Source organism: Mchenga conophoros, linkage group LG18, assembly GCF_057382185.1.
Source record: "Mchenga conophoros isolate Kocher_MC1m ecotype Shallow Benthic linkage group LG18, M_conophoros_male_GT1.1, whole genome shotgun sequence".
In the NCBI taxonomy this organism is placed as follows: Eukaryota; Metazoa; Chordata; class Actinopteri; order Cichliformes; family Cichlidae; genus Mchenga; species Mchenga conophoros.
In genome coordinates this window covers 23192729-23219470 of record NC_140543.1, presented here as the reverse complement: position 1 = coordinate 23219470, position 26742 = coordinate 23192729, and the positions used below count along the sequence as shown (strand labels likewise).

Sequence of the window (26742 nt, the reverse complement as noted above, 5' to 3'; positions counted from 1 at the left end):
ACCTGAGAGATGCGTCTGATCCTTTGGTTCATCCACCTGCTGTTCAATGACACATCATCACGAGGACTCAGTGGTTGGCTGTCAAGAAGCCATTCTTAAGGAAGGGAAACAGGGGGAAGGCTGACGTACGCCAGATCGCACCTGGACTGAAAATCAGTGGCAACAGGTCTGATGGAGTGATGAATGCATATTTGCATCCAAATTTCCCTTCTTTATTTTTTTTTGTTCAAATCATCATTAATATGTATGAAGAAGACATCAATAAAACATGGAGAACGATTTTCATCCACCATGTAATACCACATGGAAAGAAACTGATTGGTGCCAATTTTATTTTTTAGCGTGACAACGAACCAAAACATCCGGATAAGAGCTTTGATTGTCCTATTCCTGAATACTACTTAAAGAAATTGAAAGAAAGCTCAATTAAGGCTGAGTTGAAAAGCAAAACAAATATTGATTCTGTTCGAAGTTTTGTTTGTTTTTGTATATATACTTTTTCCTCGCAAAATATAAAGAAATGAAGGGCGGCTCGAGGCTTCTGCACAGTACTGTATAATAACGGTGTACAGTTTTGTGAGACTAAACTATATATCAAACACAGCATATGTTCTACCAGCGGGTGGATTACACCGACTTTTATTATAAGTAGCCGCTACCGTTTTCATTACAACTCTTTTCGGGTATACTTGCTTTGTAAGCGCGGAATCAGCTGGAAACACTGCGCTTTGTTGGTGCGATCGCCACAACAAACGAACCCATCAGCTGGCAGCTCTTTAACTGACACACATCACGGGAAATGTAGTTTATCTTCCAGGAAACGCCTCCTGCTCTTGAGAACTGGAAATTCCCCCAACACTACATCACCCACAATGCCTCACCGTCATCGTAAACATAGACCTGTCAAACAACATAGACGCCATCTTGACAGCACCCTCAAAATGGCAGAAAGATGTGAGCTAGAAACCGAGTCCAAACTAAGATCTCAGCGCTCTGCTATTTAAAACCAGTCGGCGCCGTTTTTCCCCAACCGCGGGTGGTTATGGAGTTGGAGCCCAGCGAGGCAGCACAGAGCCTGTAACATGGATATATCGACGGCGGTTTTCAACGCGGCCAGAGATGGTAAGCTGAAACTTATCCAGAAGTTGCTGAGCAACAAAAGTCCAGAGGAGCTGGAGGCTTTGGCTGAGGAGAAAACACAGGGGGGAACCCCTTTGCTGATAGCCTCTCGATACGGACATTTAGAGGTGGTGGACTACCTCCTTGAACATTGTAAAGCGAATGTTGAACTCGGGGGTTCGGTGAACTTTGACGGCGAGACCATCGAGGGGGCTCCGCCGCTCTGGGCGGCTTCGGCAGCCGGTCACCTCCTTGTGGTGAAGACGCTACTGAAACACGGTGCCTCAGTAAACAATGCAACACTAACTAACTCAACGCCGCTCCGAGCTGCCTGCTTCGACGGTCACCTGGAGATCGTCCGCTACCTGGTGGAGCACAGAGCCGACATGGAGGTCGCCAACCGCCACGGCCACACCTGCCTCATGATCTCCTGCTATAAGGGCCACAAGGAGATAGCCAAGTTCCTCCTGGATCGCGGTGCGGATGTTAACCGCAAGAGTGTGAAAGGAAACACTGCCCTACACGACTGTGCCGAGTCAGGTAGTCTGGACATCATGAAGATGCTGCTGAAGTGCAGTGCCCGCATGGAGAGAGACGGATACGGGATGACCCCGCTCCTGGCCGCAAGCGTGACGGGTCACACCAACATAGTGGAGTACCTCGCCCACCAGCCTCGTACCTCCAGAGAGGAGCGCATTGATGCACTTGAACTCCTAGGGGCTACTTTTGTGGACAAAAAGCGTGATCTGTTGGGCGCCATGAGGTACTGGAGGAGGGCGATGGAGCTGAGGCAGCCAGGGGAAAAGACCGGTTCTCTTGCCAAGCCCCCACCCGGTCCCCCGATCCCCGCCTATGGCTGCGCACAGGAGGTGTGCACTGCAGAGGAACTCGAGGCTTTGATCACCGACCCGGACGAAATGAGGATGCAGGCCCTGTTGATTCGCGAGCGCATCCTGGGCCCGTCCCATCCAGACACGTCTTATTACATCCGCTATAGGGGAGCTGTGTACGCTGACTCGGGCAACTTTGAGCGCTGCATAAGTCTGTGGAAGTACGCTTTAGACATGCAGCAAAGCAACCTGGACCCTCTCAGTCCCATGACAGCCTCAAGTTTCCTGTCTTTTGCAGAGCTCTTCTCGTTTGTTCTTCAAGACCGGGCAAAAGGCTCGCTGTCAACACGCATCACCTTCCATGATCTCATGACTGTGTTGGGCAAAAGCGTGAGGGAGGTAGAGAGAGCTGTGGCACAGAGGGATAATCCCCCAGAAGCTCCTCAGTTCACCAAAGCCCTCTCCATCATCCTCCACCTCATCTTTCTACTGGAGAAGCTCGAGTGCAGCCCAGAGCAGGAGCACCAGAAGAAGCACACGGTGTACCGACTTCTAAAGCTGAACCCCCGAGGGCGGAGCGGCTTCACCCCCCTGCACATGGCCGTAGACAAGGAAACGACATCTGTCGGCCGCTACCCGGTAGGCCGCTTCCCCTCCCAGGCGGTGGCTGCACTGCTCCTAGAGTGCGGCGCGGACGTTGATTCGCGGGACTGTGAGAACAACACACCGCTGCACATTGCTGCTAACAACGGTTGTCCGGAGATTATAGCGCTCCTCATGAAGGCTGGAGCTCACTTCGATGCCACAAATGCACAGAGGAAGACGGCCTACGAGCTGTTGGATGAGCACAGCAGCGGGCACCCGGCCCTCTACCCGCTAAACTACGTCACCCTTCAGTGCCTGGCAGCACGTGCAATCGAAAAGCACAGACTGCCCTACAGGGGACTCATCTCTGAAGAGATGGAGGCTTTCATTGAGCTGCACTGACTTCCACTTCTGCATCAACCGCCCCCTTCTAATGAAGAGGCATCCCAGCAACTACTCTTCCCGTTCTCGCCTATTCTTTACTGTGACCTGACACAAACTATTCTTTTGGGGTTTTTTTTGCTCGACACAAGTCTCCTCTTGACTTCTGCTCCACTGCTGACTGTAACCAACGTTTTTATCAGACCAAACCAATAGCAATAAACATCCAACCTCTGGGCTTAAGTGTCTGCCAGAGGTCTGGTCAGTTGTTGCTTTATTCTAACACAGACTTTTAAGGTGATTGTTGGTTTCCACTGCTACTTAATGCCGGGTGAAACGTTAACATCATATAGACTCTATTGCGTCTCCTCTCAGTGTCTCCTTCTAAAACAAACAAGCAAAAAGGGAGCGGTACAAGCTGATGGGGGTTTGTGTGGGTTTGCTAGTGGCTGAAGTGTATGAGAAATGGGCTCGTTTTTACTGACACAAAGCATCTGATCAAAGTAGCCAGATAACATGCATGAAAATGAAGTGTGACTGTGGTAGCTCACTTGTTGTTTAGCAGATTCATTCAGAAAGGAAATATTTGAACAAACTCAACGAGTCGCTGGCATTTTTTTTTCTTTTCTTTGTGCCTGGTTCTACTTGTTCGCATTCGGTGTACCATCTGTTATGTTTCTCTGACGCTGGGAAGGTGTTGAAAGTACTGTGCCAAATGTTCCGTTACAAACTGTAAACCGGTGGCAAAATGGCAAAAGCAATGAATGTTTTCTTCCTGATTACAAGCAAAAGTAATAATATGAAGTTACAGACATGAACCTCTGAGCTTGAGGAGAACATTGACTGGACTGTGACAGTATTTTGTCAGCCTGCTGCACCGTCTGACTTAGTAAAAAAAAAAAAAAAGAGACAGGTGCCATTATTTAACACTCCCCAGTCTCCAAACAAGATAACCTATGCAGTTGTTAATATTATTCCAAAAATTGTGAAGCTAAAAGTCGCTGCATGAACACGATTTACATGTTGTTTTTGTTTTTTGGGGTTTTTTCCCCTCTGTTGTACATGTTCATCCTAATATGATGACTTAAATGATTGGGGCTGCTTCTTTAACAATAATTTGGTATCTTCTGAATATTTAAATCTAAGAATGTTTTGTTAATTTCTACTTATTTCTGAATGAACAGTTTCTAACAGAGCCTGACGCGTACCTGCGTGCCTCCTCCCAGGATTATGAAATCCACAAGAAAGACATCCAAGTTAATGCAAAAGAAGCAGCCTCATGACGTTTGCGGGGACAACGACGGACCTTTGAGCGTGCTCTCGTCGCTATAAAAAAAGGCACAAATCAACTGTCGAGGATCATGTGTTGGTTTTTGCCTTGCAGTGAATTTTCCCTTTAACATCAGATGCAGTTCACAGAAAACAAAAAGGAACAGATGGCTCTTTGGCCATTCCTGCATCTCAGTCTTATATTTAGTTGTTTTTCTTGTGTTTTCAGCAATATTTTATTTGTCAGTCTGTGTTAAGCACCACTAAAAAGTTGAAATACACACTGAAGAGGCTCTGGAAGATCCTAAACACCTTATATTCAGGCTCTAAACTGTCGCTGCCTTTGTCTTTCCCAGCAGATTTGCGATAACTCAAGATTAAAAGTGTGTTGGAGATGCCTGAATAAAATTCAGTATCACAACAGAATCCCTGTATGTCGGCTCAGCGTTCCTGTGGCTCTTGTCTGTGTGCAAAAATGTGAATGAGAGTTGTTCTTGACTTAGGCTGGAAAGCTGGAAATGAATCCCAGTTTTCGATGTCTTGATTTTAATTATTCAGTCTGAGCGCTGTTGCTCACATGGCAGCAGCGTTTGCATTGTGATAGCAGCAGGACATAACAGCCTTACCATGCCATTGTGACAGCCAGGTCCATGAAATGATCTAATTTGGACACTGGAAGTGACATTATCTTGGAGTGCACACGTATCAAAAACAAAATCTGCGAGCTCTCATTACGCAGGCTTTCCACAGCTCACATAAACTCCAGCACCCTGAAATAAAGCATAACAGAAACTTGATCTTTCAGAGTCCTGCACTCTTAAAATATAAATAGAGTGCAATTAACGTCACTGCTGCAGGGTAGTGCTAGAGACAGGCCACTTACTCTGCTAATTTTAGGGATCTTTTGCCCTAGCTTCCACTCTGAAAATGGGAATACTGTAATGCTATACAGTCAGACAGGCAGGTCACAGAGTGACTGGCAGAGACGGCGCACGGACAACAGAGACGGCATTATTCTTATAGTAACAGACACAATATTAGCTATCCATCGATAAAAGCTTAACCTAACTACATTAAGTCAGGCAGTGTGGTGGCAGCTAGTCGAGAAACACCAGGTGGTAAATGTAGCGTCTACCCTGCATAACAGTCATGAAATAAGAAACTGTGAACACTGACGTAATCCACATGGTCTCCCATGGCTGACCTGACCCCTCTGTTAAAGGGAAAAATGGTCATTAACTTATTGTGTTAGATAATAACTGTGGAAGTAGCCCTTCTTCATATAAGATATTTACAAGTGGTAATATTGGGATAAATAGAAGAGGAAAGTGTATTTTTGGTACTTGAAGGCAAAAAAAAAAGGAAATCCCAAAGCTCGGCTTCCTTTTAGGAACTTATCTTCTGCAAACTGAAGAGACTTGGCATAGAAATACTGACATACCTAAACCTGGAGTCATGAATTTTCTTTGTTCATATTTCCATCCTCAAGTAAATGTAACATCATATAATAGTAACTTCCCACTAGATGTCACTAGCAACAAAGAAAATCAATCAGACAAGAAGTCTTTTGTTCCTTTAAGATCATGTGAAATGCTCAGAAATGTAGCTCTCAGGCAGAAATGGTGGTGGTGGGTTGATTTTCTTTTTCTTTGTGTCTCTTTCAGCAGAGAGTCTGACTCTGACAAAGAAGTCTTTGTACCGATAGAGAAACAGAATGAGCTGTTGAGGATGGCATTTATTTGAAAAAAAAAAGAAAGAAAATGTAAGCACTAAATGTGCATTTTTAGGTAAAGAGGAAAAGAAATCTTGGTAGATGGGAGGCGCTGAGTCTTTTTGCAGGGTTTTCTATGGGGGTCAGCAGAAAGGTTAATATAAAACCTCCTTCGTGACATCCTCAGGTGCCATGCCAACGTCCAGCACCACACTCCAACACCTCACGATCTGCCCTTGTGGCTGTTGCTTTTGTCATGCTGCGTGACCCAAATAGCACCAGATCATTAAACTAGATATAACAAAGTCCTATGTTGAACTATTTCAATTTGCTTCAGGTTAAAGAATAGTGCTTTGTTGCCCTGTTTTTCTTTTTTTTTTTTTTTTTATTGATATTTTAAATCAAATTTGTGGGCAACGCCAGAAACGAAGATAAGCTAATACACCAAATTGGTTACATTACACACACACATTGTTTAACTGCAGGCATTTATCCTGATAATTATATTTCATTTGATTCATTTCTTACATTAACCTGTTCGGCAGTCACTTCCATATATTTTTACCGACCCTTTGCTACTGTGATATTGATTAAATCCCCTGAAAACCATTTTTGATATATATGTACTGTAGATTAAGAAAACCAATGATAAAAGTGCACACATTTGACCCCACTGATATAAATGATCAATGAATCCACCTTTGTTAATATAACAGGACTGAATAAATTATAAGGAACAGCTCATTTATAATAGACTACTGCTAACTCCAGCCTAAAATAGCCAAGAATATCAGTACTGGTATATATGATGTATACGTATGCATCAAGAGATAAACATCAGCCGCTGCTACCAGAACACTCCTTCTCATTAATATTGGTTGATACTGATGCTCAGCCAGTGATGTAACCCTAAAGTAAAGGTAAAACTAAATCAGCAGCTTAAATGAAAGCTGACCATAACCTTGATGAACGTGGATTTGTTGCACTGTTGTTGGCTTTAATAGTTGTTCATTTTAGGCAAGTGAACCTATAAACTTGCTACTGAGTCTGTCTCCAGAACAATAAATAATACTTTTAAACTCCTTCCATCTGTTGTCCTCAGATGCTACTGCGTTATTTACCTCCTGTGGAATTATTAATGCATTTCCATAACATCTCACCAGGACTTGTATTTCCCTACAATATTTTAGAGTCCAGCTGTAATTTAGTGTGGGAGTTCTGCTCAGTGGGAGCTGTTATGAGCCTCTCACTCTTTATTCCTGCAAGCAGCTATAATTAGATGCTATGTTATGGGAATCTAAGAGGTCTAGGGTGCTTCTCTTCATTTTAGCTCCTTGGGGAGCAAAGTGGGGGCAAATAAATAAATAAATAAATCAGTCACTAATACACAAGACCAACCTGCCACAGCTGCTGCCTCTTTTGCACCAGTCAGCGATACCAGAGAGAGCTGGAGGAGGTGGGGGTTGAAGTGGGGAAGTAATGGGGGTAATAGAGGTGATGGGGGATACGGTTGCTATTGGAGATCTTGCCTGCATCACGTCATGTGTAAGAGGGAGGGGTGGGGGGAGTGCTCCGGTGTGTGCATGAAAGAGAGAGAGAGAGAGAGAGCTGGGAGGGGTAGGCGAGGAGAGGGAAGGAGGAGGGCATTAAGGAAGAAGGCAGGGAGTATCAATGACATCAACCAGCAGTATCTGAGGCCGCCCGATCAGCAATGCTCTCCCGACAAAAGGGCTGAGGAGCAGCCGTGACCCGCTGCGCTCCGAGAGGTCGGTGGACAGCCAGGACGGTGTGTGGGGGGGGAAACGCCGGCGATGTGTGCATGCACCCTCCACAAAGGAAGACCTTCATCTGAGTGGAGCTGCCACTGGATTACATTTATCCTTGCTGTTTCTAAGGAAGCTTCCAGCTGCAAATCCACCCACATGAATCTACCAGACAGTAAGGAAGACGGAGCACTTCCTACCGAGGTAACCCGCACCATCCATTTATACATATGTATATTTATTTTAACAATTAATGTTTGCAGTCGTGCACCCCACCCAGGCTGGTTACATTTTTACTTGTCGATTAGCCTTTTGGAAACTAAAGCGGCAAGAGTAGATCCCAGCCCGGATGGAATTTCACCGCTCAGTCTTTCCCGGGGTGTTTCTTTGTGGTGTTTCTCTTTTACTCAGCAGCTGCAGCATCACTTCAGATTTTGTTTCAAGCGTTTGGGTAAAAAAAAAAACAAAACAAAAAAAAAAAAACACACACACAAAAAAACGAGGTTGTGCAGATCAGGCTGGTTGGCAACAACGCTGTGAGTGCGCGTCCCTCTTCATCACCCCCTCCTCCTTATTGTTGGCTGGGCAGCATGAGGGACCCGGGCAGACTGGCAAAGCCTTTGTTCCTCATCAACTGTCATTAAAAGTGGCTTTTATTTTGATGGCCCTTTAAAGCGCTCTCCAGGCGCGACGAGTCTATGTTGAGTCCGTTTTTTTTAAAGACTATTAAAAAAAAGAAGAAGAAAAGAAAAAGAAAGAAAAATATAAACAGTAGACTCAGACAAGAAAGAGCTCATCTTTATGATCAAATCTATGTAACACAGGCATCTTGTATATCTGCCAAGGATATTTTTTAAAAGAAAGAAAAAAGGAAGAAAACTCTTAGTTCTGTTTCTATTGTGTCTAAATTTCACTGATGCCACGCCAAAGTAAATATAACACTATGATAATGTCATTATGTCAGCATGCTCAAAGGGGCCCTCGCAGACACATTATGAATCCATACAGGCTATTATACCAGTATTTGTGAATCATTTATGGTATGGAAGGCACCAGGTGGCAAAGCGGATGGACTTATTTAGCAGGACTGGTTCCTAGACAATAGAGTGGTTCTGCTGCTGCTGCATCTGCTACTCTCCAACATTACTTAAAACAAGCCCATCTGCACATATAGGCAGTGTTTCTAGTCCATAGACCTCTCAGATGTCTATAATTATAAACACAAGGTTTTGACTGTTAACACAGCCAGTCACGCGTGCAGGCAGAATGTAATTTAATGATACGTCGATTCATCCTGACACATTTTCCGATGGCTATTGCCCGTTTGGGATTTAATCATGTAAACTTCAAGGGCCTGTTTAGTTTTTCTGGGTTTCCGTTGTGTGGCCTCTGTAAACTAGAAAATCACGCTGTCGTGGTGAATTTGAGGGAGGTCTTCCTCCTCACACACAGATGGGAAATGTTCCCTGGGGCACCTTGTGTTTGCTGGTTATTGTTCCAGACCATTTCCACATCCCTAATTATTTTAATCAGTCGTTTTTATGCATGGATTCCTCTCTTTAGCAGATCCCCTCCCGATTTTTTCCCCCTCGTCTTTTCAGCTCCACTCTGTGTTTAACAGAAGGCTACACTATGCACCTTCATAAGATGGCAAGCAATGTGTATATTTGCATCATTATGACAAGGAAGTCATTATGGTGGAAGCAGAATAACTGGACTGGTTGATTACCTCTGTGTGCTGGAAATAGATCAGATTTTCTCTTCCAAGAGTCAAGAGATTCTTGGCCCCATATCTACGCGCTGTTAGGAGCGGTAGCTTATGAAATCAGTGATGGCATGTACTCTTTAAATAGCATTTCTAAGGGTTCAACCATGGGCCTCAATGGTTTTCTGCTCCCTCTGAACAGATACCACTGTAAGATCCATCCAGACTTTAATATGCCGGGTGACGTGTGCTCCCACTGGAGCAGCTTTGGTTTCCAAGTCAAAGGCTTCATTGAAGTCTCAATCCCACATTCTCGCTGCAGCGTCACCCTAACTGCTCTGCTCTCTTACGTTCTTCCCCTGTGTTACATGCTATGCCCATCTTTGGATTTTGCCAGGCTCTGTGCCTACCCTCCATTACCAGGAAGGAAGGAAGGAAGGAGAACATAAAGGCGTGCGACTTTGATGCTGGGAGCGTAGCCACCTGTATTACAAGAAGGAGGGAAAAAACAACTTGTTGTTGTCTAGGAATAGATATTAATTGACCTTTTCAAAGCCTTCCAAACAGTGAGCTTTTGTCTGCTTTGCCTCTGTTTATTTATATGCTCCTGAAAGCAATTCATATACAGCATGCAGAATGAAGCCGATACGCCTGTGTAATGTGGTTGGAGGCACCGCATTACTCAAAACAATACCCTTTAAAAATCAAAACATCTATTTTTTGACCTAATAACTGGAATGAAACTTGAATGAGGGACTATCAGGATGCACACTAAAACTATATTGTTTTATATCCAAATCTAACCCTTATCTTTAGTATGGCTGGGCATTAAACCAGCTTTCCTTATTATCATATCATCGTAGCATAGCATTAATGCTTTTCAAAATTCTGGTGGTCGAATTAGTATTTCTGAGCTAATCTAATTCATAAATGGTTAAATGAGGTGGCTGAGCCTTTCTATAGCATGTAGGAAGTATATTCTGTGGTATTTTATATGTTCATTTTGGTAATCGTCCAGCCATCAGATTATTCATATGACGACATTAGTTGCAAAGAAACACACACACAATTATCAACAATCACATACTAAATGACCACTTTATGGCTTCATCACCACATCTAATGATAAAAGTTCAAAACTGGCTCCAAGAGTGCGTCGAGACATGCTTATTGTGTAATGGACTGGTTCTTATATAGTGCTTTTCTACTCGAGTCAAACATTCAGAGCTCTTTATACATCAGGACCTTTTTTTATGTAGCATTCACACTTCAAACAGCATCTTGCAGACTGGAGGACCCAGGGATTAAACCACCAACCTTCCAGTCAGTACATGACCTGCTGTACCTCCTGAGCCACAGCTGCCCTACTTTAAAATTGATGATGTGTACAAATAATTAAAGTACACAAAAAAGTATTAGGTAGCTGCTTTAACAGTTGAAACCTGCACTATAATCTAGTTATGTAAAGATGCGTCTCTTAAACCAGACCCATTATGATCCTTTCTTCGACCACAAGGGTCACTTGCGGTTATGTGAGTGTGTCTTTTCTTCATGGGTCTGTGTTCCCGTGCGTACACATGAGTGAAGGCTCAGAGATAGGTTTTGACTTGACTGATGCCCTTCTCCAGATGAATCAGAGATTCTGATGTGTCAGCAGGGATGAATAATGCACGCTGCTCCACTACCTCTCTTCTCCACCTCTTGTCTTCAGTCATTTGCTTCTCTTTTCATCACAACTGCCACATCTGAAGAGATCTTCACCTTCATTTTCAGCCCTCCCCCCCCGGCCTCCTCCCTTATGCAAACGAGGTTTTGCTGCCGCCGCCGCCGCCACCTCGCTCTCCCCTGGGTCAGCCCTGTTCTCCTTCCGAACAGCTAACTCGTTCTTATCATCGGGCGTTGCAGAAGTTTCTCCTGTTGAAATTTCGGCGCATTTCAAGATGAGGCGCGTGCAAACATTTGCGCTGAAAATGGCCAAGTGCTTTGACGTGCACAGCTCGTTATCAAGTCACGGGAGGACGACGTGCAGCCATTGACACGGGTTGACAGTTACATCCCTGACTGACAGGAGTCATTAGGAGGATAAGGTTGACTGACAAGAGGGCTGATAAAGCAGGAGACAAACTGACTAATCAGGACTTGGTGAAAGAGGGGATACCATTTGTTTTGAAGCGTCCAGTTAGATGTCATTAAATGTTTGACAGAATAATCCATGCTCCTCCACAGCAGCACTTGGCTGCTCTCTGAGGTATTTTCAACTCGTGGAGTAAAACAAGCAAACAAAAAACCCTTCTCTTTGAAGAAAGTGTAGGTTTCCATCAGTTAATTTTGGATGAAGTGATGCCAAAATCATTCTGATTGGAGGTCTTGTAAAGCATAAAATCATATGGCTTTGGTTTAATTGGTGTAATAAAGCCAATGCGAATGCTCATGGAGGCAGAAAAATTGCATCTGTATAGCTGTCATATACTGCAATCCCTTTTTTAGTACCATTATGTCATTATGGTACACGCTGTGTGGCAGAAGACTGGATTTGATAAAGTTAGCTCAGGTTTCTTAGCCGATTGTGGCTTTAAGGATAGCACTGTCAGTCTATAGCTATTAGATGTAAACTCATACACTTTAGTTCATGTTGCATAGAGGATGAATCCTACTGTTCAGCAGCATGATTGCTGATCAAATACCCACAACGCTAATAGCAGTCCCAACCCCCCAAGGCTTTATTTGGATACACTGTGTTTAAAACTAAACAACAAACTAGGTTCACAATGCAAACATTACCCCTGCGTTCTTGTGTGTTCAACTCCAAGCACTGCTGTTAATTACAACCTCACCGGCAGCTAGTAAACTTAAAATAGTCTTTATGTGAGTAATTCCGCATTACAGCAGACTTAATGATTTTAAATTTCCCTGCAAATAAGCCCGGTGCTTGTGCCACCTATTTAAACCCTGCTGTCAGCGCTAGTCGTCCAATAAAAGAAAAGGTTTTGGCGTGCCTCCATATGCCAGTTGCCTTTGAAAGAACATCTTTATTGCTTTAGTGAAACAGCTTTGCTATGAAGACCTTTACCATGCAGGATGGTAAAGGGACGATGTCCAGGAAACTTGTGGCTCTATTCCATCGTCACAAATCACAGAGGGGAAATTTAAAAGCCGGAGGATTAGGCCTGATTCAGCAGGAGCATTCTGCAGTCTTTAATGTGTGTGTGTGTGCAGGTGCCGGGCCTGCCTGGTTGACATGGCTCTTGAATGCACCTCCACATTTGTCTGTGGCATTTCATGATTACTCTGTCTCCGCAGCACTGAAGGATGCCAGTTTGGATGAAGTGTTTGCTTGACAGGGGTGAGAGTAATGGCTAGTCATTGGTGAAAGGCGTCCGTGCACAAGTCTGTTACCCTTGACAAGCATTTCATCTCTTTACTTACCGAGACAGACTCCCCGACTGATTTCAGTTCTGAGGCAGAGGACAAATGCAGTTTTTCTACCCCATTACTTCGCTTTTCAATTCTATTCACAACTTTATTGTCCCTCAAGGAGAAATTCATTTGGCGTCACAAATCTCATCTCCATCAGGAAGTCATGCAATGGCTGGTTAGTGACAGACCTTTTAAGAGTAGTGCCTGTGTAGCACGTAAATAGGATTCGTTCACCGGCGTATGCGGCAAAAACATTGCAAGTTTTCAGTGTTTTGCCTTATTTTATGTTTTACATTGACCTTAACTGCATACCAAACAGTGTGGCGTGTGAAATGAATGCTGATGCTCTACAGATGATCTCAGTGTTGCTGGAGAAAAGTGCTGCAGTTGTGAGTTAATGAGCTCTCAGTGGACGGCGTGTCATGTGACCACAGGAGACAGGTGATACCATGGCAGCGAAAATACTCTGGAGAGAGTGGCTTCTTGGGCAAACAAACAATGTGTCGACAGGAAATGAATAAGGACCTGCCGAAGCGGTTGCACATCGTTTACCTGAGCAAATATTAAAAGGAGGGTCGCTTCAAAATCGCAGCACAAAAGCTGCCTTTAAACACTTGTAAGGTTATGCCCGGGGCGTGTTGGACTTTAAACCATCTGCTGTGTGTTTGCAGACAGTGATTTTCATTTTTATAAATCAATAAGAAGATGAATCGGTTTGAAGACTCTCCGTGAAGCTTACATTAATGACATCCTCGTTGTTGGGTTATGTATGAATGGTAAATCAGAAAGGCGCTGTCTTTCTCAAGGCTGCTGTTATTACTCTCGAGGCTTTTAACGGGCTCTGAAATCCGCTTCACACAGCGTGGCTTTGTCTCCTAGCTGATGTGTAGGTTTCGAGAAAGAGCTGAAACGTGGAGGTAAAAATGTGTGGCATGTCCCATTAATGAAGCGCAAGTGAAATATGATGATGGTCAGGACGATGACAATGACGTCCAGGAAGATGAAGGTGCTCTGTGTTGTCAGGGAGCCTCAGTCCTGTGTGTTTTGCTTGATGGGCTTGATAATTCATCTAAAACACATTTATTACCAGTGTTTTGGATTTATGTAAAGAAGCAATCGCCCTGCTTACATCTGAATCAGGAGCGGACAATTTACACTCTGCATCTTTTCTCATATGTCAGAGCTGTTTAACAATTAGGGACGTACATGCAAGTGCATAACTATGTGGACATCAGTATGTATATACAGTTCTTTCTCCCGCTGGGATAAGAGTCTGTGCCAGCCTTGGATATGCTAATTGGACAGTGAGTTGACAAGGGCTCAACCATCAGCCTGCGTAATGAGCCGCTGCACAGAAGATCGGCTGCCTCTGAAGAAGCGGCAACAGAGGAGGCAAAAAAACAAGGGGGTGCGGGGGGGGGGATTGGGTCGCTGAAAGAAAATTACGAATTATGTTTGGATGTTTGCGAGCTCAGTGTTGCCGTTTCAGCTGAGTGAGCATTGCGTAGGTGTCTGCATGTGGACACGCGCGCATCCTCTTCCTCTGCTTTTGTCAGATAAAAACCTTCATCTGTCAGGTGAAAACGCATCTGCTAAAATGTCAATTGTTTTTTTTTTCTTTTCTTTTCTTTTTTTTTTAGGGAGGAAAGAGCCATGTTTTAGCTGGATGACAATGCATTTTGGCATTACCCTAAGGGATTTGAAAGAGGTTTATGAGCCTAAGGGGTTGAAAAATTGACTGAGCTCACGGAGGAGCAAATAATCCTTGAACTTATTTGAAAGCGTGAAAAATTGTCAAATTGAAGCTGCAAGGTTTTCACACAGTTCCGTGATGCATAGATCATGAATATGGGACCTGTTGTCAGGGCCTATGGATTCTGGGCTGACTCTTAAATATCCTGGCTTTCCTACCAATCTTAACAAGTATAAAGATTACACACAACGTTCAGCTGAGAATCAGATCCATCTGGCCCTTGTGTGTACTGGCTTCATAATTATATTACTATCATATTTTTTCAAAATCACTCATTCGACTTGGAGCCTTGTCAGACAGTAACATACTTAAACTCGGTGTAAGCAGCTAATGGGTAAAACTACCACCTCAGAAAACAGGTGGCAGGGTATTAAAGAACCCTTAGCTGTTAAAATAAAGGTCAGAGAGTAATTTAATTTTTTTAATTAAATGTAATCTAATACCAGTGCAATGAATGTGTTTAACAGATGTGTGACATTAGGAAAGGATCTTTTTCTCATTGAAATGTTAAGGACACCAGAAGGATCAAATCTAACTTCTTGCGAGGAGGCGACAAGGACTTCCTTAGCCAGTAAATGCGTGTCAACCCTCTGACCTCCCGTAAGATAATCAGGCCTGTGTACACTTTTATAGCATTTTACAGGCATTTCCTGCTTAGCAGGATCTAGTCCATCTGTTGCTAGGCTTATCTGAGGCTGTTTTATCCATCAGAAAGAGATGCCTCTTTCTAGTTGTGTTGGTCAGTCTGACCTTGGAGCCCCTTTTAAGACGCGTGGGTGTACATTTGCCTCACCATTGTTGGGATACGGCAGCTTTAGTCCGTCCCGGGTATGCAGCGATTGAGGTCAAAGTGAAAGTTAGTTTGGTTAGTCACGCTTCTGTCTCTCCTCTCCACCCCTCCCTTTGTTCATCATCACGAATCAGTGTGTCGCCTTGGCTCGGAAACGTAGTTTTGATGGGGAAAAACTGAATCGCGTCCAGATTTTTCTTTATAATGGGGAACAGCGATTTTAATGCTTAAATAGTCACATGATGCTCGTGCTGCTCTATAATTTTATTGATGTGCTGATGTGCAGAGAGAAAGGCTGTACTGGCATCTTCTCTTAATGCTGGGATTAGAAAGAGGGGTCAGACACCCAGGACGTTGCTGCAAATCTGGCTAAAATGAGGAAAGTCAAAGCGTAGAGTCCAGGAAAGCTCTTCTCTTTTTAGCTGTGGGTGATCAGTTAATTAAACTGTGACCTAAAGCTAAATTCACGCTCCCCACCAGAGAAAGCCTGAGAGAGTATGTGGGTAGATTCAGTTTTGAATTTTGTTTTGTTATCATCCCGAGAAAGTGTATTTAATCTGTAAAAGCTTATTTCATCATAATGAGAAAGCCATGCTGCTTTTTCTTTCTGAAGAGCTTATAATAAGGTATAAAAGGAAACTTCCTGCTGGAGACAGAAAGATTTGAAAGCACCCACAGTAGCACCCACACCAAACCCACCCCTGAATACCTGTGTATGTTCACATCAAAACTGTGCAAACAGAAATCTCTCTAAAACATTCAAGTAAAGCAAACCGTCAGCTACATCAAGGTGTCGAAACAAATGAGGAATTAAAGTCAGCACTCACCTGTCACACAGTATGACCCAGAAACAAATTAAACAAACAGAAGAACTGATGAACAAAGACACATGTGTTAATAATGTATGCTGTTCTCCGTCTACTAATCCAAATAGGAAAATGAAAATGCATAATTTTCAAATAAAAAAAGACGACAGATAATTTCTAGTGATTTGTTTTTAAATGTACTTTTTAAAATTGTTGAGATGTTGTAAGTCAGATCTGGCAGAGTTAAGGATAGTTATTTATAATTTTACAACAAGATACTTTGAGCTGCTCCCTTTTTCACACGGGCTCGCCACAGCAGGTAGCGCTCCGTGCTTAATTTGGCAGATGTTTTTTTTTAAATACCAGATGCCCTTCCTGACGTAACCCAAACAGGTTTGTGTTTTCTCCTAGGATTGAACCTGGGAGCTTTCACTTGCTAAGCAAATGTGTAAACCGTACTGCGGTACTACCACTACTAAGTACTACCACTCTAATCCTCCAATCTTATTTTCTTTATGAGCAAAGCTGTTATTCTCTCTTGGACAAGTAATCATTTTGTGTGCAATTAGTGCTTTCATTCATAGTTCACTTTAGTAATTATTAACTAAGTCGAAGAAAAATGCAAGTCACAATTTAACTGAGACCAGAGTGGTGCCTTTAAATTGCCTTTTTTCCCCTGACCAACCATCAAGCCCCCTAATTACTCAGGTCAGTGTGACATGATTTAAAGCAAAATAGTCACTTAGTGAAGATAGAGAATAACAGTAATTGGGATAAGGCTTAAATGAATGGATGACAGAAAAGTCACAATCTCATCAATGAATTGATGATCCGCATTTCCCCTCGGTTATGTGCTACGTGACGATTAGAAAAGAAGGCAGCGCACGCGACATATATGGGTTTTCCTTCCATGCCTACATGTTTCTTAGGCTATTTCTGTGAGTCATGTTTGCTCTCAGAGGTGTGATTTGAAACTCCAGCAGCAGCCTTGTTTATAGGCTCAGACCCGTGATGAAAATGGTAGCTGCGGGTTGGGAATTTTATTGGTGTTTGTCAAAATGTCCCCTGATAACGCTGTTTGGATGCGCGTTGTATGAGGCAGCCCCTGCTTCAGCATCCTGCAGCATTAAGCAAGACCGATGGAGGTTTAGTTGGAGTACGCAGGTCTACATATGCATTTAAATTCCAGGGAGGGGTAGGGGGTGGGGGGCATCTCCGTGTTTGAGTGACAGCTGTTTTTTTTCTTGTTAGAGAGGAGCCTCAGATATTTTATTTCCACTGCTAAAAATGTAACCAGGGCGGTGTAGCTCATGCCTGCAGTAAGCCGTACTTCATCCTGTGCTTCTGATCCTCAGCGTGTGAGCATGTGTGTGTGTTCATAAACGTGTGTGTGTCTGTGGGCTGTGTGTTTAAGAGAGAAAGTGAAGGGAAGTGTGAGCGAGCGAGTGCCAATCTCCCCCATGATGCTTTGCCATCTGCCATGTTTATGTGTGTGCGTTCGTGTTGTGTGCGCACGGCCCTGTGGGTGTGCAAGCATTTGCGAGTGTCGTTTGCCTACAGGGTCCAGGGTCGTAGAAACATGAAGTAATATCGCTTCTAGTCTGGCCATGTATGTTAGTGATACAGGATTTCTACTCCAAATGCCTCCACTCCAAGCTGGCACTAAAACGGGCATAATTCAAGACATGGTTATATTTGTGCCGAAAAAGTTTAAGGGCCCATATTTGTGTACATGATTTCAGAATCACTGATAAAAATGTGAGAGAAGGCTAACTGCAGTGCATGCATTCTCATTAAAATCCAAAAATAACTCAGTGGTGCACAGCCATGTGTTTATTTCTGTTTATTTCAGTTGTGTTCCCTGTAATTATAAATGCCAGACTACGTATATACATATGTATAGTTGGACTGATTCCTCCTCTACAAGACTCCTTTGATGCTTACTCCCAGAACTGGATCCAAATTAAAGGTAAAAGGAATCAACACGAGCCTCCTTATCAGGTGTGCTCACTCACAGCTAACGTGGTGCAGCAGGAAACAGATCTGGTCCTTCCATGAGTGCTCGTGGCTCGTTGTCATGGAGACGGGCCTTGGGAGACCATCTCAACCCACTTGTGGTGCAAGGCATCGCGGGTACGGTGGGAAGGGAGGGAGTGAGGAGGGTGGAGGGAAGGAAGGTGAGGAAAACAAAACATGTCATCTTTCCGAGGGGCCCCAGCGGAGCAGGGCCAGGTTGGATGCCACCTAAACAATGTTATTTCATCAGCCTGATGGGGCACAATAACCGGTGTACGTTTCACCACCTGAGCTTTGGTGTCATTATCGGCTTCCCCGCAATAAATAGCACACGCATCCCCATCAATCTATCTGTCTGGCTGACCATCTGTGTTGTCACACTGAAAAGGTAATAAGCACAACCCCTGCTGTCCTCTCTCTTTCCGGATGCTGAGCTCGGATGATCGGGGTGGGGGGAGTTGCAGTATCTCTGAGGGGTTATTGGCCTGAGTCATGAGAATTTTTGTGCTCGCACCTTTTAATTCTGCTTCGGCAATGAGCAACGTGCCTGGTTGTTGACTGTTTGTATGCTGAGAGGTGAAGATGATTGTTAGTTACCATAAGCACGAGCTCAGATATGCTTAGATGGGCCTGGTCTGCTGGGTCTGCTCCTGCTGGGGCTTCTGTGTATCTGTTTTGGCTTCTTCCCTCAACTTTCACAGCTGTAGGATGCTCTAAGCTCTTTTGTTTGAACTGTGTCAATGGACCAACAACAGCTGGAGCAGCCGGTGCAGGGCAGCTGGGGCGGAGGAAGAGGATTTGTATACAAGCAGGGGTTAGAGTGCGTATAAAAAAAACAAAAACGAGTAAAGGAGATGAATGATCGGGTATCACAGAGAAGATGGCATCGAGGAAGGAAAAGAGAAAAACGGGGAGGAGAGGGGCGGAAGCGGATGAAAGGAAATGGGAGAAGAGGAGATTTCTGGAATACTGAGACTAATGCAGGAGTGTGACGAGAGTAAGATTAAGGATTAGAGGCTGTGCGTCTATAGTGAAGGTAGAGGTAGAGAGGGGTTTTTGTCAGTAGGTGAAAAGACAACAGGGAGGAGGGGATAAACGAAATGATAGAAAGGGTTGGACTGAGGTCACAGAGAGATATTAGTGCCACAGCAAATCCAGCACACAGGACAGTGGTAGCAGACGCTGCATCATGCAAGGAGTGCCTAATGTTTCAGTGGCCATGTGGCTCTACGCAGAACGGTAACCCTGGTTAGATTAACGCTGGCAAATTGAGTTTCCGTAAGAGGGGAATTTACTTAACATACTACCAATGGTGCTCGAATGAGCTCTGATCTGATTTTTCTTATCACATTGTTCAATTGAAAAGGGGACGCTGAAAGCTTTTCTATTCAGCGGCTATTACACGGCGTTAGATAAGGCGAGGGCAGAGCGGCGAGAAGAGTCTCTATCAGATAGACGGCCATGTTTTCAGTCGAGCTATTTTTAGTGTAGGAACTGGCAGACAGTAATGTTTATGAGCAGGTCATTAGCTCAATAAGTGGTTGGAGGAGACTTTGAATATGTAACTCACCAGAAATGCCGCTTTCGCTTAGGAAAGGCGACTAAGTGTCGGCCTGATCGCTGCTCCTCCATTTCTGGCAGCGTATCGGCGGATGTCAGGGTGAAAGTGTGCTTATGGGTGTTTGCGCATATTTATGTGCCAATCACAGCCTGCCCTGTCACCTGTTAATGCTTATTATGTCTCCCTGGGAGCGTATATGTTATCCCGTACTGCTGCTTGAAAGGAGAACATGTATGTGCGTGATTTATGACAGGTTAACAAAGGCTCCTTTCTCATTTGGCCTCCCCACCTGCGTTCTGACACATCGGGTGAGAGGGGTGGGGGTCGGAAGAGCTCGATAGGACTGAGGAGTTATTGACTCCCAGACGGGGAGCTTCTGCACAGCTTGTCTAAATCTCTGTAAGCAGACAGAGCTGAATTATGTTCAGTCTTACAGATTTGTGTGCCCATGTGCGCTTGTGTTTGTGTGAAGAAAGAGAGTGGAAAAAAGAAAAAAAAGAGATGCTGATGGAGATCCCCCCCCAAGGCTAGGGATTAACAAGAAGGGGGTACATCTATTAAAGCAGCAGCTTCTGATACGTTTGCCGTTATTGAATTTTGCCGCATTCCTACTGACCCCCCCCCCCCACTCTTCTTTGTTTGAGTGTTTTCCATTACGGTGGTACACTCTGGATGTATTATTCCATTAACACTTTTATGTGGCACCAGAAAACTAAAATACTGAACGCTAAGAAGGAATTAGGCCAGAGCAAAATGAAATTATTAGGACGTCTTAGAAAAAAAAAGAACTTAAAACTGTATCATTGCAGCTCATTTCACGGCTCACTAGAAAAGAAGACTTATTAATACAGAAGCAGTATGCTGGAAACTATTTCGGTCTGTTTCTTGTCATAGTTATTGAGCAGTGGCTCTATTGTTCTGGTATTAGTTCAGCCAGAGCTGGCCTGCTTGAGCTGTTAATCCCAAGTCAGAAGTGCTCTGACTAAATCAAAAGACCTAATCCTGCATTAGCATGAATATGTCTTTAATTTTCTTCGTGTTTTTATTATTTTTTCTACATTAGTATAAAGTATTGTATGTTTTCCCTCTTCCTTCATGGTGCGTTGACATTTCAGATGCTGCTCTAAAAGCAGAATGATGAATCAGAGGTGACGGAAATATGCCTGACCTTCCTTCTTTTTTTTTCTCTTGTGTCTGCAGAGTGCCTATCCCTGTTGAGTGAAGCCCTACTCAAATCTCCGTCATCTCTAACCAATCCACGGTGGTGCCATGCCTCGGCCCAAGACTGGTGGAGTCCTGGCCCAGGCCAGAAGGCCAATCCTGGGGCTGTGGATTAGCCTATCTCCCCTGTGTCTGCTGTTGCCTTTGATTATCCTGCTAACCAGACCTTTGAGCAGCGTGGGTGAAGCACTAGGTACATCTATCTATCTATCTGTCTGTCTGTCTGTCTGTCTGTCTGTCTGTCTGTGTCTATTTATGTGTTGGTAGTCTTTTTTTGTCTTTTTGTCTTTTTCTCAGTTGAATGGCAGCTGGTATATTGTCAGCAATGAATGCGAGGCACAGACGTGTATATATATGTGGCTGTGTGTGTGTGTGCGTCTTTGATTCTGTGTGTGTGTGTATGTGAGTCTATGTGTGCGGTGTGTGTTGTATATGTGTGTGTGTGTGTGTGTGTGTGTGTGTGTGTGTGTGTGTGTGTGTGTGTGTGTGTGTGTGTGTGTGTGTATGAGAGGAGTGGATCCAGGCCCGTCAGCACATCATCTTAGGGCTGTAGCGTTGTTAATGTGTTGTGATAAGCCAGGAGGTTCCATCAGCATGTTCCTCATCATCTCCTTGATTACAACATTTCCACAAATTTCCTGCCTCAGTTGGCCACACACATAAGATACACAAATGCACACACACACACAGCTGTCAGAGCTCTGAAAATGTTACTAAACTGATATATTTAGATTTTCTTGGATAAGAAGGTAAGATAGGTTAAAGACAGAGATGGCACCTCTCACCATTAGATACGGCAGTTGCCTCGTGCATTTTTTTTTTCATCTCCCATTTGCGTAACCAATTTGCGTCCACGGTTCTTTTATAAGACTGACATCATATCTGAAATCTTTTTATATTCAGTGAAGAGAAAAAAAATTACACACCAGCCAACTTTCAGCTGAAATGTTGTGGGACTGAATATTGCTGCTTTTTGACCACCTACAGTGTTGCTCAGCAGAGCAGATAGTATTGTGGAGGGGAAAATAATCTTTCTTTCCCTGTAGATCCAAATCTCTCTAGCTTTCTGAGTAACGAAGGAGATAAAATCATAACTGGAATTCTTCCATTAACAATATGTATAGCAGAACAATGACCAAATTAGCCTAGGTAAACAGATTACACCATATAATGGACAATAAGTACTTCTAAAAACGAGAGATTTGCTAGTAGGCCCTCAGTGCCTCTGAGTATTTACTGGTTCAACTCAGCTCTTTTCCAAATTATTGAAAATTAATTTCAGATATTATGCTTCACCATCACTTTGTCGAATTTTATGCAAAACATGGTTAGCGTTTCCCTGACAGCGATCCTCTTCCGAGACAGTGTTCCTTTTATTTTCGTCTCTTATGTGCCCAGCAACACATCGTACTCTGCAGTCATCATCTTTGTATCACAGGAGGTTTTATTTTTAAATTTCCTTTCATTTTTGTCACGCATTTAGCCAGGAAATGCAAACAAAGTTGACAACAAAAAACACACAATCAGGAAGAGATGCATTATTAAAGTGGCTTAAGGGCTTGTCAGACCACAGCTGGTTGCACTAATACCTTTGCCATAAGTAGCGTCTTTTAGAGCTGTACATTTCACAAGAGGTTACTCTAATTCCCCCAAAAGAAAATTTCCAACCCAAACTTATTCCTCTTTAGCCCACAGCGTTACTTGAAACAAGCTCCGAACTCATGGCACTACGCCTGCAGGTGCCAGCTGTATCTCAGCTCAGCAGCAGTCAGTCTTTCAGTCAAATGATTACCGGTTACAAAGGTGCTCCCTTAAAAACAGACAATAGGTATTTCAGTGGTAGACCATCCTGTTCCGTGGAAACAGAGTGGGACTTGGTATTAAAGAGCCACGGTTTCTCATTAGTGCCTCTTTTTTCGGGGCAGCTTTCTGGAATCTTCCTCTCATAACTAGTTGCTGTTCAGTCCACATCCATCCAGAGCCAGTAGCTTGTAGGGCTTTTCTCTGGCTTTCAGAAGAGGCTTAAGTGGTAACACTGCCAGTGGGGTAGGTTTTGCACGCGGATTGGTGTTGAAGTACATTAAAAAGAACATAGAAAACGTTTTGGACTCAAAGTAAAGCCACCGAAAACCATGTTCAATCCCTAAGAAGAACATGAAATTCATTCATAACCCTATAGGATGGAGAAAGCAGTTTCAGCCATGGCATTTAGTCTTTTTTGATTTTTTTTTTTTTTTTTGATAGTTCTTATATTGTTGTCAGAAAAAACCAGCAGCCTGCTCAATAGTCTGTGCTTTTCTAAGAGTCCTCAGAAAAAACTACCCTGCTCTTGAATCCCAAAATGGTGGGCATAAATTTGTTCTGATTGACTCTACTGTACCAGCTTTTTGCTTCTTCCTGTGCGGATTATGGCAAACCACTTTATTTCTGACATTCAGAGTGGGTCTTTAAGAGACAACACGGGGCAGTCGGGACAGGAGCAGTCTTTTGACATAATGTTATTCCAGTTACTGTCAAGGCACTGGGAAGTGTTCTGCATGGCTGTTAACCAACGAAGTGAGTAGGAGTGGGAAGACGTGCAAAAAGGCTTTAGAATCTGCTGGTGATTTCTTGATAGGCATGGCTTCTTTTTTTTTTGCTCCTGTGTGGTCTTCAGAGCAGAAGTGAATCAACACAGGCAGACCTCACCCACCCAGATGTAGGGGAGGAGGCATCCAGGTTGCCATGGTAAGGGTCATCCTGATTTCACCCTGATGGATAGCGGTGTTTCTGTAGCTGAGGAGGAGTTAAGCTGGGCACCATGGAAACAGGCCACAGACAGATAGCAAAGGGTGGATGCATGAGGTTGTTTGACTGATCTGACTCAGCCGCTGTGAGAAGTGTAGGTTCGCTACGCCTGGCTCAATATCACACTTGGAAATTGCTGTTTTCGTCTTAGAGGGCGACCGCAGCGCTCATACGTCCCACCTAAGATGCTTTCGGCCTCCAAGATGAAATTGTCTCTTTGAGTCGACTCTGAAAATTAACAAAAGCCTGTGCTGCTGTGTTCATTGTGTTTGCTAACATCATCAGGATCTCTGTGCAGTTCTTTGGCATGCACAGGCATAAAATGACACCTCTGATATTAATACATTTAAACCAATTATATGCTGTGAATTTGCAGCCAACACTTCACCTACCTGTGAAACACTCATGTGTCATGACAGCCTGTGCTGCATGAAATACAATGGCAGCCTGCCCTCGAGAAAGCAGAGAGACGGAGAGAGAGAAAGAGATGTTCCTGTGAAGCCCAGCCCCATCTTTTATTTATGGCCCACAGGAAGTCCTTCAGTTTGTCCTCTAGATGATACCCAGGAAGTAAGCACAACACATAGCCATCAGAACACAAGTCGGCCTGACCAGTCACTGACAGTGAAATGGGGCGTGGTCAGCGGGGACGGTTGTTGCTGGTTGTGGAGTTCATTTGTAGCCCTCTGGTGTCTTGTTTTAATTTTCCCCCATCCCTCACTCACTTTTCTCCCTCCTTTTCTCTCTCTCTCTTAGCTCCCCCAAAATTCACCAAGACTCCCACAGACCAGATCGGAGTATCAGGAGGTGTAGCATCATTTGTGTGCCAAGCCACAGGCAATCCCAAGCCCTCTGTCTACTGGAACAAGAAGGGCAAGAAGGTCAACTCCCAGCGTATCGAGGTGGTTGTCACAGTGCTCAATGTTCAACTCCTACTGTAACTGCATGACAGATATGAATATGCAAATCCATTTAAAAAACATGCATATTATTTGAATGTATACATTAATTACAACCTTGACGTTACACTGTAAATAAATTTATACAGAGAGTGGATAGGCGAAAAACTGTTAAGATAAAACTTTGTTATGTATGTGAGAAATAGTTTTTTTTCCAGTTATTTTTTTTTAAATTTTAATATAAAATACTAAAAATATGTTTTGGAATCAAGGTATGTTCACAAATTTTTGAAATACACAGACTGGTATCTTTGATGTGTCTGATTAAATAAGAGGCTACACCAGTGCGCTGATTAGCTTAGCTTAGCATACAGAATGGTAGCTGGGTGAAGCAGCTATTCGTTCTTTTTAAGTCTCTGAAAATAAAAATATAAAGGTAATTCATTGTTTGTTTAATCTGTACAATAAGTATAATATGCCAAACGTATTAAAGGGTTTATTATTATTGTTTTTACATGCTAAATCAGTACTCTACGCATGCAATTAGCCAGCTAGCTTGTCTATGCTGAAGCTAAGTGTAGCGCACACCTTCTTTAATGCTGATCTAAGTTAACTGACCTCTTGGCTGCAGCTCCAAAGTTAAACAGGCGGTATCAGTATTATCAAGAAGATAAAGAGACCCAACATTTAAACTATTAGTGAAAAATAATTGTTTAAAAATACATGTTTCCAATATACAGTAGATCACAAGGTTCCATTAAACGGCCGATCATTTTACAAACCTAAAATAAAACTAATCAATGGACCCTTAAGTATTACTGACTTTACTTCCTATTGAATTCACATATTGCTGTCATGGAGCTATACAGCAGCCTAGTCCAGAGAGTAAATTCTTGTGGCTCAGTAGAGGCCTGACTGTGTATTGATCCTGTGACCTAATGGTTAGAAATACTCAGTTTCTACCAGAGGACCTCATTCAACCCCCCCATCTCAGTAAGTATCAACCCAGATGAAGTGTATTTGTGCAAGAAACTGCCTCCTTCTTTACCCGCTCCAGGTAAATGTGTGAGCACAGGTAAATGTTTTGTATCTGTGCCTGACCTCTAGCATTTCCGTAGAGAAGAGCAAACAAAATCATTATTTGTATTTATTATTATTATTTGTATTTCTTTTTTTCTGGTGGGGCATGATGAAGTGCTTAGCTGTAATTGTTGTGATATTAACACAACACACACTGGGCCGAGGTGCTGACATGCAACATTATAGTCAGCTGCTCTAATAGTAGGGTTTATGTGCCTCCTCTGCTGTGACTAATATGTCTTGTTCTGTGGCTGTCCAGACCATAGAGTTTGATGATGGTGCAGGTGCTGTGCTGAGGATCCAACCACTTAGAGGTCCCCGAGATGAGAACACCTACGAGTGTGTGGCACGTAACAGCGTAGACGAGAAGTCTGTCACTGCAAAGCTGTCCATTATCAGAGGTAAGACAAACAAAAAACCCTCACATATACTGTACACACACACGCACACACACTGTGTCTACTCAAGAGGTGCTTTCTTTTGCACGCTCGCCTTCAACCGGCATCCCTGCTTCACTGAGCTGTCAGTCGTAGATGTAACAGCGAAGCAGGGCCGCACCCTGCCAGCACAGGAGGCTGCAGGGAGCTGCTCTTTTTATAGTCCCTCTGAGTGCAGCGAGCGTGATCTGGCCACAGAGAGGGCCAGCTAGCATGCTAGCTAAGGGGCATTTTAGCAAACTGTACCGGCTTGCTCTAAACGTTGCACTTCCCGTCCAGAGCGAGGGTGTTAATCGAATGTACACTGGCCCCTTGAAGGAAAACTTATCTAATGTGGAGCTCCAACATGTTATGGACTAAAATTGCAGCATGTGGCTGATAGCTTGGCATGAGAGCACCTACCATCTACCCAGCACAGCAGGAATGAAAGAAGAAACAGAGGCATGACTGCTCAGGCTGTTAATACATGAAGGAAAATCAAGGGATTACGCCCTGGTTTGGCAAAGAACCTTTGCTCGCTAGGAGTAAATAAGGAGGAAAAAGGGAAAGGGGGGATGGAAGAGGTCAAATGGAGATGATGGAAGATGAAAAGATGGCAGTAAGTTGCGTAAC

General features: G+C 43.6%; 2 protein-coding genes across 2 annotated transcripts in view; both read left to right on the top strand.

Moving 5' to 3' along the window:
- The first annotated feature begins 805 nt into the window (after positions 1–805).
- Positions 806–4610, top strand: fem1a (fem-1 homolog a). The gene has a single exon (XM_085254795.1). The coding sequence runs from the start codon at positions 1083–1085 to the stop codon at positions 2934–2936; it is 1854 nt and encodes a 617-aa protein (XP_085110921.1). The 5' UTR covers positions 806–1082; the 3' UTR covers positions 2937–4610.
- Positions 4611–7531: 2921 nt separating this feature from the next.
- LOC146553785 (receptor-type tyrosine-protein phosphatase S-like) overlaps positions 7532–26742 on the top strand; it is a 71207-nt gene continuing 51996 nt past the window's right edge. Inside the window, exons 1-4 of the mRNA XM_085254620.1 lie at positions 7532–7862; positions 20907–21120; positions 24471–24616; positions 25953–26094. Coding sequence (XP_085110746.1) covers positions 20976–21120; positions 24471–24616; positions 25953–26094 — 433 coding nt within the window. The 5' untranslated portion in view covers positions 7532–7862; positions 20907–20975. The remainder of the gene's footprint in view (positions 7863–20906; positions 21121–24470; positions 24617–25952; positions 26095–26742) is intronic.